Source organism: Lepidochelys olivacea, assembly GCF_965140295.1.
Source record: "Lepidochelys olivacea isolate rLepOli2 genome assembly, chromosome: 3".
Classification (NCBI taxonomy): Eukaryota; Metazoa; Chordata; order Testudines; family Cheloniidae; genus Lepidochelys; species Lepidochelys olivacea.
Genome location: NC_140413.1, coordinates 14,042,899 through 14,065,328, shown reverse-complemented (window position 1 = coordinate 14,065,328; position 22,430 = coordinate 14,042,899). Strand labels below are relative to the sequence as shown.

At 46.0% G+C, this 22,430-nt stretch overlaps 1 protein-coding gene across 1 annotated transcript; it reads left to right on the top strand.

Moving 5' to 3' along the window:
• The first annotated feature begins 1,901 nt into the window (after positions 1–1,901).
• Positions 1,902–14,826, top strand: LOC311517942 (cytochrome P450 2K1-like). Its single transcript, XM_084623268.1, has 9 exons — positions 1,902–2,189; positions 6,055–6,217; positions 8,668–8,817; positions 9,341–9,501; positions 10,512–10,685; positions 10,781–10,922; positions 11,695–11,879; positions 13,159–13,300; positions 14,062–14,826. The coding sequence occupies exons 1-9, from the start codon at positions 2,004–2,006 to the stop codon at positions 14,247–14,249; spliced, it is 1,491 nt and encodes a 496-aa protein (XP_084479394.1). The 5' UTR covers positions 1,902–2,003; the 3' UTR covers positions 14,250–14,826.
• Positions 14,827–22,430: the final 7,604 nt, after the last annotated feature.

Here is a 22,430-nt window from a genome sequence, read left to right as displayed (position 1 = left end):
GACATTTATAAACCCAGCCTAGCTACTCCCTCCTCAGCTGAGCTCCCTCAGTCAGTCAGGGGATTCCTTAAACCACCTGGTTCCCCTCAGGTGTGGCTTGTCTGGTTAATTGGCCCTCTTCTTAGCCTGCATTAATCCCTTCAGGAAAAGTGTGGGATGAACACCCATTACAACCTATACCAATAAATGTTGATGGGAAAAGGTGCAATAGGGAGACCGACTAAATTAGTCCAAACAAAGAGGCCTAGGGATCCAAGCATGGGACCACAAATCAATGAACCAAAATTGATGTGCTGGCAATTAGGCCTAACTGGTGGATAATAATGGGGATGGGCTATTCCACACACCACTCACTGCCATTTGGAGTTCTTGAAAAAAAGTAAAGACACTGAGGAAAAAATATGGACAGAGGAGTACGCTACTTGAGTGAAAGACAAGAGAAAAAAAAGGAATGAGCTTCACCATCATAGCTGCCACCTCAACCCTCTCCTGGGACTCTAGTATCTAGCCTGACACCCTTGTGCCTTCTTTGTCCTAATCTGGGGAGCTGTCCTGACCAGACCAAGCCAGAAAGCAGGGTCCAGATACCACCTCTGGCTAAATTCCAAACATCACCTGAGATATGAGACTTTGTTTCCCTGGGGCCACTGTGTCCTACACCTTCCCTATGTATATTTCCTCTCCCTCCTCACACTTTTCCTTCTGTCTAATAACAATCTGACTTAGTCAGCCAAGACTGCATATTTTACAACACTGCTGTAAGCCTGTGACCAGAAAGAGACAGCTAAAAGCAATGCCCTAAACAGCCCAATACTTATACAAGTTTGCCAGGTCTCTCACTGGCTGATAAGACCGTTTGCTGAGTTTGTATTTCTCCAGCAGCGAGGTTGCAAGTGAGAGTCAACACCAGAGACACAAGCTGCATTTTCTCTCCTTGCTGTTCTTTTCTCCCCCTTTTCATGTGTATGTCTTGTTTTGTCTTCTCAGAAATGGAGTTGGACTTTAATAACAGCAACAACAGCTCCAGCCCATCTCAACTGATTTCTACTCTTTCCTCCCCAAAAAGTAGTTTATTACCATTTAAGAGACTATCAGAGAAGAGGGGTGTGTGTGTGCCACCCTTGACTAATTTTTGTGGCTCCTTTCTGCACCCTCTCCAATTTTACAACATCCTTTTAAAAACATTTTGTTCTCTTTTCCCTGCTGCTCCCAGCCTACCAACTCAGTGACTGTAGGATTTCTCTGGCCACCTCATAGGGGAGGGATGCACAAAAGGGTGGACAGGATGAAGAGTGTGAGGGGACAGTGCCATTCACCCACACAAGGATGAAACAGGATGATGACTCCATCACTATTAAATCCACACTCACATGTTTTTAAAGTTGAAGTTTCTGACTGCATGCAAATTCTTTTCCAATATGCAAATTAGCCAATTTATTTAAAACATTAATGGGACACAAGTTCCTTCACTTTTTTCCTTAGCTGGTGGCAACTCTAGAGCAAGGATCATTTCTCATCCAAACTGAGAGTATGGTCACAACATCATCCCACATATCTCGCCACTCCCTATAGTCACTATCTTTCATCAAAGGCGATGTGTGGGCGATTACTGTGGCTATGATTGATAGCCAAGTGGCAGCCAGCAGAAAGTGAGCTAACATAGGATCAGGTTTGCATGAGACATGCCATGACAGATGTCCCTTTGTTCTGCTTAAACCCCAGTTTCACGAGAACCACGATAATCCCAGTAAACCAGGATGTCCAGCCATTCTGTCCACAGTACTTTTCAAAGGAAGGAGCTGCAGATAACGTTTTCATAATGAATGATTTTTCACCAGCAATAATAGGGTTAAGCTAGGCATCATAGGAGAGGGAGAGACTATGTACAGACTTTTTTAACAAAGCTGATCACTCTGTTTGCGGACACAGCTGGATTAGGTTGCATTCTTCCCATAATTTTTTTTTGGAAAATTCCTGACTAGTACGATATCAATCCCAAAGAAATGACGCTGGCAGATCCAGTTGTCATACTGCTGCTGTTTGTGGTAACTTTTGTTTCTATTCTCACTGTGAAAAGGGGCTGGAATAAGAGACCCTGCCTGAATTTCCCCCCAGGACCAAGACCTTTACCCGTCCTTGGAAATGTACACCAGCTGAACCTGAAGAGACCTTACCGAACTTTGCTTGAGGTAACACTTTCGAATGGGATGGACTGGGCAGGCTATACTTGATCTCAGAGTTGTAAATGGCAGATGGAAAAATGCAAGCTAAGTAAAATGCAGGAGTCCCCATTTTTAGAAGCAGTGCGCACTGCGAGGGGAAATGCTTAACGCAGACAAAGCAAGGGTAGCACGGCTTAAGAGTTAGCTAGTCAGTGAGGCACTGATCACTGACTTACCATTGACTTCAGCCAATCTGGGATCAGGTCCTTCAGTCTGGCGTTATATGTATGTTTATTTGGCCTATCTAGAACTTTGATCTGTGCTGGGCTTCATGCAACATATCTTAAAGCCTGTCACAGATCAGTGAGAGAATGTGACAGAAAAGTTCATTAATGATAATAATTAACAATACTTGCAGTACAGGCTAACCCCGCGTAAGGGGGGTGAACATGAAGGGACCATGAGGAGGATGAACTTATCCTGCCTGGATGGAGCAGGATATGGGTGAGGGGCATGGCTGGGGATAAGCCCCTCTGGGGTCCTCCTGCCTCACACAGAGGTGCTGTGTAAGGGCCCTATGGCCATGTGGGCACTTTCAGCCACTGAGCTGAAGCGGTCTCTGAAGAGCCACTCCATGCCCGGGGACAAAGACTAATCCAGTGTTTGAATTGTATGTATGTTTATCTAGCCTATCTAGAACTTTGATCTGTGCTGGGCTTCACTCAACATATCTTAAAGCAGCGCTATGCATGCCTGTCACACATCACTGAGAGAATGTGACAGAAAAGTTTGTTAGTGATAATAATTAACAATACTTGCAATACAAGCTAAACCAGAGGGATGGACATGAAGGGACCGTGCAGAGGGTGCGCTTATCCAGTCTGCCATGGAGCCCTGCCCATGTAAGCCCCCTGCCTGCAGCAGGAGCAGGTGGGCATGACTGGGGATAAGCCCCTCTGGGGTCTTACACCGCAAACTCTGTGTGAGGCAAGTGCTGTATGGCTGAGCTGAAGTGACAGGTTTCAGAGGGGCAGCCGTGTTAGTCTGTATCAGCAAAATGAAAAAGGAGTCCTTGTGGCACCTTAGAGATTAACAAATGTATTTGGGCATAAGCTTTTGTGCTCTAAATCCCACTTCATCAGATGCATGGAGTGGAAAATACAGTAGAGAGGTATAAATACACAGCATATGAAAAGATGGGAGTTGCCTTACCAAGTGTGTGGGGGGGTCAGTGCTAACGAGCCAATTCAATTAAGGTCCAAGTGGGCTATTCTCAACAGTTGACGAGAAGGGGTGAAGATCACTTTTGTAGTGCTAATGAGGCCAATGTAATCAAGGTGGCCCATTTCAAGCAGTTAACAAGAAAGTGTTTCTCAAGCGGCCACCAGGGGGTTTTCCTGTGGCCATGACAGCCTCCTAGGTGGTGATGGGGGAGGGGGAGATGGCAAAGCATTGGCAGAGGCCCTGGAGACGGGGGACGGCAGGTGGGAAGGGGACAACGCTGCAGGAGGAAGGTCAGTTCTCTTCTCTAGCTATGGGAGTTTCAGCCCCGGGGTGGTTGGGAGGCGGCTCCAGCGGCAGGACCTAGGGAGCCTGGCTGCGCAGACCAGGGCACCCGCAATGGTGCTTTGGGTGCCAGCACCCAGCTCCTGCCCCCAGCTCTGGGCTCTGGCCACTGGCACCGACCCCAGCCCCGGGTTCTAACCCCAAACCTTGGTGGCGGCCGCTGGCCCGGGCACCAATCCCCAGACGCACACTCCAACTCCCAGCCCTGGCTGCTGACCCTGGGTGCAGATCCCCAGCCCCAGTTGTGTGGCAGCAGGCGCTGGTTTCGGCATAGTGGCCCTTGCTGCCTCCCCCAGCTCACATCCAACCCCCTCCCCATTGCCCCTGGTCCTTCTGCCTTCCTGGCCCTGCATTCATTCCTCCATCATCCCTGGGCCCCACTACCTCCCGCAGCCCACATCCAACCCACCATGGCTCCTGCTGACAAATGGAAAGTGTGCTGACAAATGGAACCGGGTTCAAGGAAGAGCAACAGAAATGACTGGAGGTCTGGAAAACACATCATAAAAGAAGAGACCAAAGAAGGCTGGTCTGTTTCACCAAGGGAAGGTTAAAAGGCGATTTGATAGTTTATAAGCACCTGCACAAGGAGAAAGTCTCTGACAATAGGGGGTCCGTGAAGTTAGCCGACAAAGGCATAATGAGATCCAGTAGCTGGAAGACCAAAAGCATAACTGGATTCAAAAAAGAATTAGATAAGTTCATGGAGGATAGGGCCATCAATGGCTATTAGCCAAGATAGCCAGGGATACAACCCCGTGGGCTAGGTGTTCCAAAACCTCCAACTGTCAGAATGTGGGACTGGATGACCAGGGTTGGATCACTCAAAATAGCCCAGGAATGTTCATTCTCTCTGAAGCATCTGGTACTGGCCACTGTCAGAAGACAGGACACTGGGCTAGCTGGACCATTGGTCTGACCCAGTATGGTCATTCTTCTGAGACAGCCCGTGTGCTGAAGAGCTTACATTAGATGGCCTGATACAGTCACATCTCATCACTTGCCTCTTGCTGTATCCCATGCCCCATCCTTCATCTTTTCATTGTCTATCTGGGCCTTGATCCTGCATCAGGATCTGCTAGCACAGACCCCTGTGCCCATGAAGTCATGCTGAACCCAGTGGTACATAGATTTTATGCCCCTTTGAGCAAGGCCCATTGTTATATTCTGTGTTTGTACAACATCTAGCACAATGGAGTTCTGGTCCTGACTGGGGCTCCTAGATGCTACAGTAACACCGATGATTAATAATAATGAGAGTCCATGCAGATAGAAGGGTCTTCACAAGCAGCTTTCAAAGCAAGATTGGAGCCATAGATTGTCAGCTATTCAGGGAAAGCACCTTGTATTCTTATTTGTCTTCAAAGCACGGAGCATATATTTGGTGCCATTTATAATAACAATAACAAGCCCATCTAAAGTAAAACCACTGATACACTGTCAATTTTTTTCAAGGCCAAAGTGAAAGAACTACTCTCAGTAAAGTTGGTTACAAAAAAATTCATTTATTGTTAATTGTTTTGTTTTAATCAAAAATTTAATTTTTTTAAATGAAATCCTGAAAAATGTCAATAAAAATCATTTTTGTCAAATTTGTATGTGTGAAAAGGAAATAAGTTCCTGTCCAGCTCTAATGGTATACTGTAGCCCATTATACTGTCTGTAACTGCTGTATGCAGGTAAAACCAGATATAGGTAATCCTTTACATAATTCCCTCCTGAGGGCAATTCCCAGGGAGCCAAGCAGTGTGTCATTTGTAGAGCCTGTTTTTTTTAACAGGGTTACAAAGGTAATGAATGTACATGGTAAGTTTGTCATAGACATTAGTGCAAAGCCTGGTCCCTTGTTTCAATAAGTAGGACACTAGCCTAGGACTTGGAGACTTGTCTTCAATTCCTGCTCTGCCAAAGACTTCCTGTGTGACCTTGGCAAGTCGCTCTGTGCCTCAGTTCCCTGCCTGTAAAATGGGCTGATAGCACTTTCCTACCTCATAGGATGTCGTGAGGGTACATTAAAGATTGTTTCAGTGGGCATCGGACACTCTATGTACTAGGCATTCTTAAGCTCTATGCCCATATTATAGCAAAACTTAAAACCTTACAATGCTTTTTCCAAACAAAATAAACAGCAGCAAAAGAGCAGCAGTGTGTATAACGGTCTCCTGTCTGGATGCTGAACCTGGCACTTGTTCATTCAGCTATATTTGTAGGCAGAAGAAAAAAAACCAGCTCTAGCTTGTATGTTTTAAAATCAATTGAAACCCAACAGTTGGTATAACAGTAGCATGGAAACATATAATGCTTCTCCCCCCCCACCATATTTAAGCTGTCTGAGAAATATGGCCCAGTCTTCAGCATTCAGATGGGACCCAAGAAAATGGTGGTGCTGTCGGGATACAAGATGGTGAAGGAGGCTCTTGTGAACCAGGCAGATGCGTTTGTGGAAAGGCCTAGAATCCCAATATTTGAAAAAATGTCAAGAGGACATGGTGAGATTTCTTTTCTCTCTTACCTAATGATAAGACTGTTTTATGCTCTGACCATTGGAAACATTCTTCTTCTGTCAGGGGTGTGTTCTGCAGGGCTGAGAAATCAGAACAGTCTGGAGAGCATACATTCTTACTTGTATACTTCCATTCAGCAGTTCTGTTGCTTCCAAAGATAAGACCAAGACACTGGGGACTTGACACAAAAATGTTACAGGAGATATACAAAGGGGCATTATTAAACAATGGAGTAAGTCCGTCCCTGTCTATCGGTGAAAGATAGAGACCCAGTAAATGTAACGTAAGGTAACAAAACTAAATCTGAGGTGAAAATAAAGGAGCTGGAAGACTTGGAGGCAACCATCTCATTACCCTTTGCAAACGTCAGTGTGGAAACACCACAAAACCCATGCAAGTTACAAAAAGACTCAAAGAAAAAGAAATTAGGCTTGCCTACTCCTGGCTGTCTGCACTGCAGAACGTGTACACTAAACCCACCTATTTTCTTTTCCAATAACCCCAGAGGCAACGGAGTGCCTGGACTTTGCAGAGCTCCATGACTGACAGCTTTGCAGGGACGCAACAGGTTTCTCTGACTAACCCGTGAAGCTGCTGCCTTTAAATCTCATATGATAGCTCTCCATTCAAGGCTTCCTCTTTGAACTCACCTCCCTGGTCCTGGCTTTCCCTGCATCCTCCCAGATCCTGCTTTCTCTTCTTAACAGGCCACCCCCTGCTACAGGCTTCCCTGATAACCCTGCACTGATCACGCCACCGCTAAGCTTTACCCAGTATCTTCCTTAGTGGCTGAGTACCCTCCTCACTCCCAGCTTCTTCCTATCCGGCCCAAGAAACTCCCTGTTTGCAGCTGCCATCCTTGCTTGCTACCATCATAGGCATTGCAAAGCAGAATGCAGTAACACCTAACTTTTAGTCACTTAGAAAATCACAGGAACAGCACTGCGATCCACAAAACCTGAGTCAGGCATGTAGGTTCCCTATACAATGAATGGGAAGAACTAGACACCTAACAACTGATTCACAAAAGCCAGCATGCTAGGCAGGGAACTGCCTAAATTAGCCAGTGGGAGATGTTGATGAGAGGGGTGTTTCCTAAGCCCTGCCCCTTCACTGGGATAGGTTCCTAAGTCTGGGCTGCAGGGAGGCACCTAGCTGTGCTAGCAATCTGCAAGCAGAAACCCCTCTCCTGGAGTCAGACAGCTTAGGTGTGTAACTCAGTGTTAGGTGCCTGCCTTCACAGGCCCTAGGCTCCTATGTGTCTGCATCTTTCTAGGCATCTGGACACCTATCTCCTGCCTAAGTCTCAATACAATCCACACAAAACAGCAGGAGGAGGAGGTGCTGGTGGCACTGCCCACCTTATAACGTTTAGCCCAGTGGTTAGAGCACTCACCTGGATGTGTAAGACCCAGGTTCAATTCCCTCCTAAGGCAGAGGGGGAACAAAAGACTGGGAGAGGCATCTCCCACCTCTCAGGAGAGTGCTCAACCCACTGAGCGATGGGATATTCTGAAGTAGGGCTCTCAATCTCTCCTGCTGAGGCTGTTCCACTTCTGAGAAGAGTCTTTGTGTCAGCGAGTGAGAGAATGAATGTCTCTTAGCCTGGTGGTCAGGGCACTCAACCAGGGATCCAGGGGCCACTCCCCCTGCTCCAGTGACTCTAATTATTCAAAGTGGAACAGCTTCAACAGGAGAGGTTGAAGGAGACTATCCCATAGCTGGATGGTGAGCGCACTTTCTTGAGAGGTAGCAGACCCATGTTCAAATCTCTTCTCTGCCTCAGAGGGGAAGTGAAACTGGGTCTCCCACATCCCAGGTGAGTGCTAGAACTATGGGGCTAAAAGTTATAAGGTGGGTACCACGACCATCACCTCTGCTTCTTTTATTGGGATCAAAATGTGAGATAGGCAAGTGAACACCCCAGTTCATGGATTGCACGGGGGCTTAGGAAGGAGATACGTGTCCAGATGCCTAGAAAGAGACAGAAACATGGGAGCCTAGGGAATGTTTATCCTGCAAATTTTGGCACCAAATGAGTTCAGACACTTACGGGGTTTGGCAGGATCTAAGCGGAGCCTAAAATTGGGAATTAGGCCCCTAAGTACCTTTGTGAATCTCCCCATAAAAGTTTATAGAACCATAGAAATGTAGGGCTGAAAGGAACCTTGAGGTCATCTAGTCCAGCCCCTGCATTGAGGCAGGGTTGAGTACAAGCTTGTCTTACTTAGCCACGTAACTCAGTGCATGACCAAGTGAAGTTGAAAGCAAAGCAGCCCTTGCGATCGAGTTACTCTTTATGCATAATTAATAACGACTTGCTGCGGACTGCTCTGAAAATGTAACCTGTGGTGTTTGGGAGGCTGAGCATTATGGATGTTTAAGGTTAGTTGATACTGGCTGCTCATATTCAAATCTAAGGAATGATATTTCAGGTGTTATTTTTGCTCATGGTGAAAACTGGAAAGTGATGAGAAGATTCACTCTCACGACCTTACGGGATTTTGGTATGGGCAGGAGGACCATTGAGAACAAAATCCTGGAAGAATGTGATTATCTGATAAAGGATTTTGAATCTCGCAAAGGTAAGTACGTGTTGAGCTTCGTAGTGTAACACTGGTAATCATTCAAAGTCCTTAACCACATCGGGGCCTGTGAAGCCCCCTTTCTCCCACCCTCATGGAGTCACCTCACTTGGAAATTAACTCAGTCATGACTCTTGCCTTTGATTCCAACTAGTCAGAACTTAGGGGAGGAGCCTGAACCAGTTGGAGCAATTGGTTGCTGTGTAAAGGGTGGGAGGGGAAGGTGCTGGGGGATTAGCCTAAAAATAATGGTCCAGTTCCTCACTAAGGCAAATCTCAGACTGACTCTCAGGGAAGTTTGACCTGAGGATCTGACACAAGGGAAAGGTGTAATGAGTCCTCCTTCTCTGCACACCAGTAATGCCTCTGCTTAAAGGAGCCCAGAGACTGCTCCCTTCTATTGCCCCAAGGAATGCAAGTCATCCCAAAAGGGGCAGGGGCGGCCTGTTATTTCAATGGTTTCCAGTATGAAACCTGTTGGTTACCAACAAAATGATGGATGTTGCTGTTTAATGTTTTTTAGGAAGCCCCTTTGACACCATGAAGATGATGAATGTTGCTGTTTCCAATGTCATTGTGTCGATAATGCTCGGACACCGGTTTGATTACGAGGACCCAAAGTTTATCAGGCTTATCTATTTAATTAATGAAAGTGTCCGGCTTTGTGGGAGTCCCATGGTTACGGTAATATTAGTCTGGTTTATCCCGTGTCTATTTTTGGGATTTCAAAATATTTCCAAAGGAGAGAGATCCTAATCCCAGATTATCCAATAGCACAATGATTAGAGCCCTCAACTCGGGTGTGGGAGAATCAGGCAAAGCAGCCATTTGAACCTGGGTTTCTCATATCCTGCACGAGTGCCATAAACACAGGGCTATTGGCTATTCTGCGGAATTGTTTGTGTCCCGCCCCCATCCCCTTGAGGGTTGGCCAAAAATTCGTTCTGGAGCTGCAAAACCTTTCCTGTTGAAAATGTCATCGAAACAATAGGTTTCCGTGACACGTTCTAGTTTCAGTGATTTGGGATTTTCTGATTCAACCATTTCATCTAAAAATTGCTGAGCAGCTCTAACATCTCTAACAGGAAGCAGCCCCAGATGCTCCAGGGGAACAAGCAAGAAACCCTTATGTTGGGCAATGGTGGAATAACCTGCCTACAGTGAATAACCTGTCCATGGAAAACCCTGCCCATAATCCTCACCACCATCAGTTAGCTGGCTGGCTTGTGCCCCGAGCGTGAGAGTTTACACCCTTTCTAAAAGTCAATTGACACAGGCGTTAAAAGGCTGGTGACCGCCCTACACAAGCTCCCCAACCTTTGCTATCATCCGCACAACAGCATCAGTGGTAGCGACCGCATAAAGTGGTAGGGCACAAAGGTTATAGACACATCCCAGGAGCCTGGCCGGCTTAACCTCCTGAATGTAAAATTATAGTGGTTGCTCTACACTTATACCAGCCATATGAAGAAGAAGCAGAAGAAGAAGGAGGAGATGAGTTCCAAGAGTTGTTTCATTAATCTCAATGGTAGATCTGCATGTGGAAGACGTATAGAAACAGGCCCTGTTATTTACAAGACCATGTTTATCAACCCAATACGTATTACTGTAAAGCCACAGGCTGATCATGAATTATTTGTTAACCACTATAATCTGTGTTCCCTTTGGCTAATTGTGCTATTCCCTTCCTTTAGGTGTTCAATATATTTCCCGCCCTTGGGTTCCTACCAGGAAATCACAAGACTGTTTTTAATAACATGGAAGAACTGTACTCCTTTATTCAGCAGACTTTCATCGAATACCTGAAGCAATTAGATCCCAATGACCAGAGAAGTTTCATTGATGCCTTTCTCGTCAGGCAGCAGGAGGTACCAATGGGCTGGGAAAGGTAGAGGGGGTTAATGCAGATTTTCTCTGATTACCAATATTCTTTAAACTTTAACGGAGAGTTTTGTACTTGCAGGAAATATATAATCCCAATTCCCATTTCAAAAATGAGAATTTGCAAAGCCTGGTGAGTAATCTGTTCACGGCTGGGATGGAAACAACTTCTACCACACTCCGCTGGGGCCTTTTGCTTATGATGAAATACCCAGCTATTCAGAGTAAGATTTCTGAGCCCTTCTGACTATTCATCACTTCTCTTACTCTGCTCTGTATGTACTGAGTGTGCTTTTGTACAAACTATGTCCATACACATATAGACACAACAGTCCTCACCCATGTTCAAATGCAAGACCTCTGGCATGATGTCATCCCTTGCAGTAGGGAGAAGACAGACTTGGCTGTCATGAAAGTAAAGGGAATTCTTTATTGAGGCTGCTAGACTCAGAGAGGGCCCTGGAGTTTTCCCTGGTCATTTAGCTCTCTGACTAAATCACTCTTTGCTGCCTAATGTCCCCACACAGGGTCTCCCTAAATTTTAGACTGCACTAAGGATGGGAGGGACCACAGTGTATTGTAAACCTCAAAAGCCTGATCATAGCAGATGCGGCACACACTCAACTCTCATTAATCAGTGGAACTTGAGGATGTTTAGCACTTCACAGGATCGAGCTCTCAAAGCAAAAGCCCGACCCTTTGCACAGAGACAGTATCTTCTCTGCACTCAGTAGGTTACTACTATGCATTGCTAAAAGAGGCATGCTTACCTCTGCTCCCAAATTACCCATCTGAGCCTTGTACCATTTCAGCCTTGGTAACTAAGGTTGTCAGCAGCAGCATTTTAGAAACAAGATGTTTGTGTCCTAAAGAGTGTCGATTATATTGTTTAGCAGGTGTCAGTTGTATGCTTTCTTCTCTCTGTCTAGTTTCTCATAGGGGTTCCCACCACCATAGTATCTGAGCACCTGCTTTCACTCTCTTTTAATTGTTCAGAAAAAGTCCACGAAGAGATCGAAAGAGTTATAGGATCTGCCCAGCTTCGTTATGAACATCGGACACAAATGCCATATACGGACGCAGTTATCCATGAAATTCAGAGGTTTGCTAATATCCTGCCAATGAGCTTGCCTCATGAGACTACTGAGGATGTCAGACTTAATGGCTATGTTATTCCTAAAGTAAGTTTTTAAGAGGTACTTTAATTACTGGGACTTTTAAACTCACCAATTAAAACAGAATAACAATGGATTATTTAAATTCCTCCAGACAAGAAATCACATGACCTCATGCACATAAACACCATGGTGATCAGTAGGGATTGAACCTGGGGGCTTCAGCATCAAAAATTCTAGCCCATCTAACTGGAGCTAAAGGAGTTACTCTGATAATTCTTGATAAGATAGTAGGCCCTTCTCCTCACTGGGGCTAGCACAACCCCAGAGAGACACACAATCACATAAGCAGATTTGGATGAGAAGGGAGGACATTTTTTGAATATTCCCCTTTCTCTTTAAGAGAAACTAAAGATGTTCTATCATGAAACTAACAGCAGATTGAATGCTCTGTGAGCACTTTGGCTTCACACGTGGTGATGAGTTCACTGAAGCTGAGTGCTTCCCAAACAACATACCACCACCTCCTACCCAACACAATCAGTTCTGGCTCATAGGACAGGAAGCCAGCCACACCACTTCTGGCCGCATTCTTGACTTAATCTGGACAATTCCCATCCACAGACTAATCAAACTTTAAACTTCTTAGCTGCTGGGCTCAGATAAGGCAAACCACAAAGTAATACATGCAGTGATGTCTGCAGTGCTCTGGATCAAACCTCCGATATGTTTATGGGAAAGAGGGCAGGGGGGTGCTGTCCTGAGTGTTTGTCAGCTATGAAGACATGAAATATTAAGAAGGCAAGGTGAGAAGTGGAAAGAGCCCTTCTCTGGGCACCCCCGGAATGGATATACCTGCAGGATACTGTTCCTGGATCAGATCCTCAGCTGGTGCAAATGAAGTGAGCACAGCTTTGCCAGTTTACACCATCTGATGATCTGGCTTGTTATCTTTCTGAATGAAGCTCACAGTTTATCGTCAATTTTATATTTTTATTAGAGCTAGTAGAAAAATGCAAATGTTTTTATTATTTATTTTAAGGATTTTATTTTTAATTGAGAGGTTTTTTTTTTTCAATTTCACAGAAATTTCCAGGAAAAAAACAGAGAAGCTGTTTCTGGGATTAAAAATAATTTTTTTGTGAAAATTTTATATTTTCGAAAATAGTTCTTAGTAAAAATGTTGGTTATCAGTAAAAAATTTTAGTCTGGGGAAAATTTTGCCGAAAATGGAATTTTTCCACGAATTTTTTTGTTGCCAACAAAATACCTTTTTTTTGGTTGAAATCACAGTTCAATGGAAAAGTTTTGACTGTTCTAATTTTTATTTTGTGATGCTTTTTAGGGTACTTATATCATCCCCTTACTGGCCTCTGTTTTGTGTGACAAGACTCAGTGGGAGAAGCCTGGAGAATTCTATCCTCAGCATTTCTTCAGCACAGATGGAAAGTTCGTGAAGAATGAGGCATTCATGCCTTTTTCAGCAGGTAACTTCCCTTCAAGGACAGCAGTTTGCCTTTGTCTTGTGTCTTCCCCCTTCTAAGGCATCATGTTGGATCTCAATCTGCCTTTGCATTCAAGGAAGGGCTGGGCGAAACTCTCTCAGTGCTGTTCCGGAGCAATGCTAGATATTCCTTGTCTCTGTGGGTTGAGTTTGTTACTTCCATTGCACTTCCAATCCCTGCTGAGTAAAATACATGAAAGGACTAAGCATGAAAATCACATTGTTTCCAGAGATGGACCAAAATCCAGAACCAGACACTCTGAAACCTTAGTGGCTGTGGATTCTGGACCCTGAGCCAAAGGAGAGCTGGAGATGGCTCTTGCCAAAATCTGTCATTGCCATTCCTTGAGCAAGCTAAAATGGTCCTTAGAGAGAATTCCAGCCTTTAGGTTGTTCAGGAGGTTCTGTCTGTCCCCTTGCATATGGGCACTAGCTTGCCTGGATGACCTTATGGTCTGGTGGACTGAGCAAGGTACTACGAATGGGGAGCTTTTGATTTCTAGTCCTTCCTTTGCCCGTTACATCCGGTGTGACCTCAAAGAGGTCACTTACCCACTTTATGTCATATTTTCCCATCTGTAAAATGGAGGTGATAACACTTGCTTTCTGAGATGGTGTTGTGAGGATGAATTAGCTCATAATTGCTAAGTGCTTATCTACAGCTCTTTCCTAGAGTTAAAACTCAAATCTGTTGTGTTGCTGTTACTTTTGAAATCCTTCCATCCTTGGTGAATTTCATTACAGGTCGGAGGATCTGTGCAGGCGAGACTCTTGCCAAAATGGAGCTCTTCCTCTTCTTTACAAGCCTCCTGCAGAGGTTCACTTTCCATCCTCCTCCTGGAGTTACCAGCTCAGACCTGGACCTCACCCCGGCAGTTGGGTTTACCACGCCCCCAATGCCCCATAAGATCTGTGCTGTGCCATGCAGATAAACTACAGCTTCTTGGGAAAGTCACACAACCTCAACCCCACTCTGTCCTACTGCTTATCCCTCCCAGATACATGTGACCTATCTTAACAGCATTTTACTCTATGCCTTAGAAACCGGTTAGAGCTTGGGGCCGGCGTTATGCTGCCAGAGCCAGGGATTGGAGCCTGAACTGAAGCTGGGGCCACATGGCCAGAGTTGGGGTCAGTGCCTGACAGGGTCAGGAGCTGCATGGCCAGAGTTGGGGGTCAGTGCCTGACAGGGTCAGGAGCTGCATGGCCAGGGTTGGGGTCAGTACCAGTGGCCAGAGCCCGGAGCTGGGGGCAGAAGCCCAGTGTTGGCACCTGAAGCCCCATGGCTGGAGTCCTGGTCTGCACAGCCAGGCTCCCTAAATCCTGAAGCCCACCTCCCAAGCACCCCAGGGCTGAAGCCAATGCTTCTTTGTCTCTCCCCCTCTCGCCCCATCACTTCCCAGGAGGCTGTTGTGGCTGCAGGAAAACCCCCTCATGGCCTCATGAGAGACACTGCATTAGTAACCTGCTAATTTCTACCAGAAAACAATAAAAACATATATAACTCTTGCAATGTTGTGAAAGATCCATTTCTTCAAACCAGCAATCATCATTGCCCAGAACTATAGTTATTATTCAGCCATTGTAAAATATTTCACCACAGTCCCAAGTGTAACTGGGTGGCTTGCCCATAGGCTGGAGTGCCTGGGCCCAAGACAATCCTGATTACGACATGAGCCCCACCAAAGAGGAATTAGGTGATTCTAATATAAAGGCCACAAGAAGCTGTAGTGGGGCCTGTCCTACTTTTTGTTTGGAAGCCAGCTGGGGCTGGTGGAAGGAGCTGCTCTGAGGAGCAAGTTGGACTTCTGCAGAGCCCTAGCCAGATAAAGCCTGTGACTGGCTTTTAAAGAAGGAAAGATGAGCTGAAAAACTGTATTTGTCTGGATGTTTGAGTTGTGTTTTTTTGGCAGACTGAGGAGAACTAGTGAAGAGTCAATTAAAGGCTTGAGTTTAGAGGGTCCCTGGGGACTGTGTGAGGTTTTTAAAGGGGCCAGGATGAAGGGGAAATAGAGACAGGGTAGCCACATAGGCAATCCTAGCCATGAGGGGGCACTTAGGATGCAGTGAACAGCCACGTACTACAGCAAGATCTAATAATCATGTATTACATTTATAGAGTAGTTTTCATCTATTGTATCAATTTAGAGGGAGCATATGGGCCCAAAGAGTCACAGATGTTAACTTGCTCCTATCCCTGGCCAATATTATACGGTGTTGTATAACGTTTGGCATTTGTTATACAGAGGCCTCAGCCTGTTTAGTACCATGGCAAACACACTCTTTTAAACCTTTTATTAAAGGTAAGGAAACACCATGAATACATTACAATTCAAATGCTTTGAGTAAGGTTTATTTTAACAATATCCTTTGATCCTGTTCCTTTAGCTGTAAGGAGTATTTAAGAAGAACTCCCCTCCTGCACACACACATACCCCTCTTCTCTGATAGTCTCTTAAATAATATTGCAGATGGCAATAACTACTTTTGCGGGGAAGAGTAGAAATCAGTTGAGATGGGCTGGAGCTGTTGTTGCTGTTAAAGTCCAACTCCATTTCTGAGAAGACAAACAAGACATACACATGAAAAGGGGGAAGAAAAGAACAGCAAGGAGAGAAAATGCAGCTTCTGTCTCTGGTGTTGACTCTCACTTGCAACCTCGCTGCTGGAGAAACACAAACTCAGCAAATGGTCTTATAAGCCAGGGACATACCTGGCAAACCTGTATCAGTATTGGGGTGTTTAGGGCATTGCTTTTAGCTGTCTCCTTCTGGTCATAGGCTTACAGCAGTGTTGTAAAATATACAGTCTTGGCTGACTAAAACAGATGGTTATTAGACAGAAGGAAAAGGGGGTGGGGGAGAGGAAAAAAATAAAATAGGGAAAGCGTAGGATACAGTAACCCCAGGGAAACAAAGTCTCATATCTCAGGTGACATTTGGAATTTAGCCAGAGGTATCATCTGGATCCTGCTTTCTGGCTTGGTCTGGTCAGGACATCTCTCCAGATTAGGATGAAGAAGGCACAAGGGTGTCAGGCTAGATGCTGGAGTCCCAGGAGAGGGTTGGGGTGACAGCTATGATGGTGAAGCTCATGCCTTCTCTTTCTCTTGTCTTTCAGTCAAGCAGCGTACTCCTCTGTCTGTATTTTCCCCCCACTGTCTTTACTATTTTAAAGAACGCCAAAAGGGAGTGGTGTGTGAGATAGCCCATCCCCTCATTATTTTGTCTACCAATTAGGCCTAATTGCCAACACATCACTTTTGGTTCATTGATTTCTGGTCCCATGCTTGTTTATCAGGCATGATCTTAACACCGTCCTTGAGTTATATCACTAGGCCTGTTCATTTGGACTAATTCGGTCTTTCTGTCTCCCTATTGCACCTTTTCCCATCAACATTTATTGTTGTGATGGGTGTTCACCCTACACTTTTCCTGAAGGGGTTAATGCAGGTTAAGAAGAGGGCCAATTAACCAAACAAGCCATCCCCTGACTGAATGAGGGAGCCTAACTGAGGTGGTGGTACCCACTTTATAACTTTTAGCCCAGTAATTTGAGAACTCACCTGGGATGTGGGAGACCCAGTTTCAGTTCCCCGCCCCCCGAGGCAGAGAAGAGATTTGAACTGGGGTCTGCTGAAGAGAGTGCGCTCATCATCCAGCTATGGGATAGTCTCCTTCAACCTCTCCTGTTGAAGCTGTTCCACTTTGAATAAATAATTAGTCACTGTAGCAGGGGGAGCAGCTCCTGGATCTCCCAGGTGAGTGGTCTGACCAACAGGATAAGAGATTTTCATTCTCTCCTCTGTGGCACAAAGACTCTTCTCCAAAGTGGAACAGCTTCAGCAGGAGAGACTGAGAGAGCCCTACTTCAGAATGGCCCATCATTCAGTGGGTCTCACATTTGCCTGAGAAGTGGGAGATGCCTTCCCAGTCTTTTGTTCCCCCTCTGCCTGAGGGGGGAGTTGAACCTGTGTCTCCAACATCCAGGTGAGTGCTCTAACCACTGGGCTAAAAGTTATAAGGCGGGCAATGGCATGAGCACCTCCTCCTCCTACTGTTTTGCATGGAGTGAGGTAGGCACCTAACAATGAGTTAAGCACCTAAGCTCCCTGACTCCAGGAGAGGGGTTTCTGCTTGTGAATTGCTAGCAGAGCTAGGTGCCTCCCTGCAGCCCATACTTAGGAACCTATCTACCATTGGCTAATTTAGGCAGCTCCCTGCCCAGCATGCTGGCTTTTGTGAATCGATTGCAAGGTGCCTAGCTCCCCCCATTCATTGTATAGAGAACCTGTGTGCCTAACTCAGACTCTGTGGATCACAGTGCTGTTCCTGTGATTTTCTAAGTGACTAAAAGTTAGGCGTTACTGCATTCTGCTTTGCAACACCTAAGATGGTGGCAAGCGAGGATGGCAGCCTCAAGCAGGTCGTTTCTTGAGCCAGATTGGAAGAAGCTGGGAGTGAGGAGGGTACTCAGCCACCAAGGAAGATATTGGGTGAAGCTTAGCGGTGGTGTGATCAGTGCAGGGTTATCAGGGAAGCCTGTAGCAGGGAGTGGCCTGCTAAGAAGAGTAAGCAGGATCTGCACAGCCGGGGCCGGAGGCTGCAGCCAGAGCTCGGGATCGGTGCCCTGGGCCAGCATCTGCCTGAGCCCAGGGACAGCGTCTGGTGCCGCACAGCCAGGAGCCACTGCTGCATGGCCGAGGCTGGGGATTGGCACCTGGGGTCAGCGGCCAGGGCGTTGGAGTGTGTGTCCAGCTATCAGTATCTGGGCCAGGGGCTGCTGCCAGGTTTGGTGGTTAGAGCTTGGGGCCGGCGTTATGCTGCCAGAGCCAGGGATTGGAGCCTGAACTGAAGCCGGGGCCACATGGCCAGGGTTGGGGGTCAGTACCTGACAGGGTCAGGAGCTGCATGGCCAGGGTTGGGGGTCAGTACCTGACAGGGTCAGGAGCTGCATGGCCAGAGTTGGGGGTCAGTGCCTGACAGGGTCAGGAGCTGCATGGCCAGGGCTGGGGTCAGTGCCAGTGGCCAGAGCCCGGAGCTGGGGGCAGAAGCCCGGTGTTGGCACCTGAAGCCCCATGGCTGGAGCCCTGGTCTGCACAGCCAGGCTCCCTGAAGCCCACCTCCCAAGCACCCCAGGGCTGAAGCCAATGCTTCTTTGTCTCTCCCCGTCTCGCCCCATCACTTCCCAGGAGGCTGTTGTGGCTTCAGGAAAACCCCCTCATGGCCGCATGAGAGACCCTGCATTAGTCTTTCTCCCCAGGGCATGGAGCTGCTCTTCAGAAACCACTTCAGCTCAGGGGCTGAAAGTGCCCACGTGGCCATAGGGCACTTACACAGCACCTCTGTGTGAGGCAGGATGCCAGAGGGGCTTATCCCCAGCCATGCCCACCTGCTCCTGCTGCAGGCAGGGGGCTTACAGGGGGCAGGGCTCCATGGCAGGCAGGATAAATGCATATGTCATAGGTCACCTCACTTCCTGCTGGCTGCCACTTGACCATCAATCATAGCCACAGTAATTGCCCACACATCACCCTTGATGAAAGATAGTGTCTATAGGGACTGGCGAGATATATGGGATGACGTTGTGACCATACTCTCAGTTTGGATGAGAAATGATCCTTGCTCTAGAGTTGCCACCAACTAAGGAAAAGAGTTAAGGAACTTGTGCTCCATTTATGTTTTAAGCAAATTGGCTAATTTGCATATTGGAAAAGAATTTGCATACAGTCAAACTTCAGCTTTAAAAACATGTGGTTTCGGATTTAATATTGGTGGAGGCATCAGCCTGTTTCATCCTTGTGGGGGTGAATGGCGCTCTTCCCCCTGCCCCCCTGCCCACAGTCTGCCCCTTCCTCTTCATCCTGTCCACCCTTTTGTGCATCCCTGCCCTGCAAGGTGGCTGGAGAAATCCCACAGTCACTGAGCTAGTAGGCTGGGAGCAGCAGGGAAAAGAGAACAGAATGTTTTTTAAAAGGATGTTGCAAAATTGGAGAGGGTGTAGAAGGGAGCCACAAAAATTAGTCAAGGGCTGGAGAAATGTTAATCTACCCAAGAAAGGCATAACAAGTATCCCTGGTTGGAAGCCAGATCCAGACAAATTCAAATGAGAACTAGTGGTGGTTCAAATAAACTAGAAGCTAAACCAAACCATGTAACTGTAGCTCTTTGATGAGGATCCTATGCGTGACAAATTGGAAACTAACAATGATTAAATTGTGAGATCCCTGAATGAGGCTAGTGGGCTTGTTTAGTCGAGAATCTGTGGTCCTGTTTTAACTCAAATGTTTTGATTGTCAATTAACTCAAATTAACCAACTCGCTTGTAAATGCTAGTCTAGATACTGCACAGATGTTTATTCCACCATACATGTGTTTAAGATTTGGTCAAAGGCCCCATAAAAAGTGGGAAGCATAGAAAAAGGCAATAAGGTGGGAAGTGGAGAAAGAACCAAATGGGAGGGAGACGCTGGCATTCTTGGCAGATCAGAGACAGGGGATGCAACAACAAACAAGATGCAAACCAGGGTGGAGCCGTGCAAGATACTGATGAATAATATCTGGGGTCAAAACCTCTGTTGGTGTATATGGGCACAGCTCTACTGAAATACATAGTTTGCACCAAAAGTGGATGACCAAAAGAATGTGTGTGCTGGAATAAACCTATGTGGATCTGCTGAACACACAACCTTGCACTGGTTTCACTATAGGTGTGATGTTGCACCGATTTAGCTAAACCAGTGCAACTTTATGAATGGGAATTTTTCATCAATGTAAACCAGGTTTACAAATAAATAAATAAATACTGATGGAGAGGGAGAATGGGTCAGTGGCTAGGGTGATAACCGGAGACTTTGGAGACCAGGGTTCAGTTTACTGCTCTACAACAAACTTCCTGTATTACCTTGAGCATGTCATATAGCCTTTCTGTGCTTCAATTCTGCATCTATAATGTGGGGATAACAGCACTGTCCTACCTCACAGAGGGGTTGTGAAGATAAATACACTAAAATGATTGCAAGGTTCTCAGATACCACAGTAATAGCCACATAAGTACCTAAGACAAAGAGAGCGTGCACTTGTTATATTAGATCAGGCTTTTTAATTTTAGAAGATCATCTATAGGAAACCACATAGCAACCTATAAACACTCTATATTCATGATGATCAGCTCTTTCAGAATACATCACATTATTCATATTGACCCAGACTTTAAGTGCAGACAGAATCTTTATTTATAGGACAAGATACTCTACTTTTGAGATGTTATGTGATCAGAATTGATTATTTAAACAATATACATTGATCGCTATATTTGAGTTGATAGAAGACAAAGACATGGAAATGTTAGCTTCATATTGACTATTTTCATAATTAGTATAGGAAACAGAGTTTTAATACATTAAATACACTGGCATCTTTTTAAAAGCCTTTAGTGTACTGGAATGGTTTAGTTATTGCTTAGTCCTGCTTTAAGTGTACATAGTAATAAATAAACCATTCCTGCCAGGTGTTTGTCTGACCCCTTTGACACCCTGAATGGCTTAGTGTCCATACAGAAAGAAGAATGATGGTTGAGGAGTGGGAATGGTGGAAAATGGAGTGGGGGTGAGGGGTGCACACAGCCCCTGGCATGATGGGGGGAATAGAGAACTCTGGTATAGGGGTATGTCCCCAAAACCCCTCAATGCCGACTGGTAAAGGGGTTATAAACAGGTTTGGGCAAGTTTGAAAAACTCAGCCTTACCCTCTGCCTCAGTTTCTCTCTTTCAGGGCTTGTCTGCAGTAGGAAAAAAAGTGTACTTTTAACATACCAATAAATGTTGCAATCCTAGTGCAGAGATAGCTAAGTGTAGTTATAACACTTGTTAGTTGGTCGCGGTACAAACGCTAGTGGGACAGCTACACTTGCCTTTTTCCTGCTTGGCCGAGCTTGTGACGGCAGGGCTGGATTAATGCATAGGCAAGTAGGCACACGTGTAGGGCCCCAATTCATAAGGTGGGGCAATCCTAAACAGTGCGGTGAGCCCATGGGCCAGGTTACGATGCCACTCACTCAAATTTGGCCTTACTGCATCTCCATCACGACAGAAGGGTGGCCAGGTCAAACCTGAGTAGTGCTGTGACCCTGTGGTCACGTAGGGCCCAGTGATGGGGTCACCCAGAGCTGTGTGAAGGCCTTACACTCGACTTGACATTTCTCTGTGTGTATCACAATAATCAATTCTAAAATTTCAGGGACTATTCTAGGCATCAATGGTCAGAATCCTATTGGTTCTGGGGGAAAATATAAAACCAAAAGGGGAAAATGTGAGACACATGAAGCCCTGACAGCTCTTTAGCACAGCCACAGTCAAACACCTCTGCAATTATCTAGAGCTCAAACAGCTGGCGGATGGCTGAGTTAATGCTTTCTAGTATAACGATACCCATTTCTCTTAACTCTACCCATCCTCCCCATAGATTTTAACATGGTGACATCTGGAATGAATAAGCCCCCAGACAGAAAGAAGAAGAATGGTTGGGGTGAAGTGGGAATGGCTGGAAATGGGGGTGTGCTCACAGCCTTTGGCATGAGGGGGAGAATAGAGAACTCTGGTATGGGCGTGTAACCCTAAAACCCCTCAATGCCAACTGGCAACGGGGTTACAAGCAGATCCTGATCCTGGTATGTACACTCTGGTGCACCAAAGAGTGTCATGGAAGATCTTAAATGAAAGCAGGGTCAGGCTGGCTGTTAATATCGCTGTGAAATGCATGCCCAGAGACTATGTATCTGAAGTCAGATGAAGGATTGTAAGAACTTCAGAAAGGAACGAACAGCTAGAGAAACTCAGCAGAGGATGAGAACCATTGTCCTAAAATACACTCCCCCTTGCCTTTCTGTGTATTTGGGGAGCAAAGAACACACCTTGGCATCCTGCACCTAGGATGTAAACAGACAGCATGTTTACATTCTTGAAAACGGGATCACAACCAGCTTGGTTGAAATGCTGCAAAGGACATTTGGGGCAAGATAAACTTACTAAGATTGGAGGTTAGCCTGGCAAGTTGAGTTTAGTCTTTAGAAAGCAGGTTATACTTGCTGGCAGAGGTGATGTTTGTGCAAGGGGC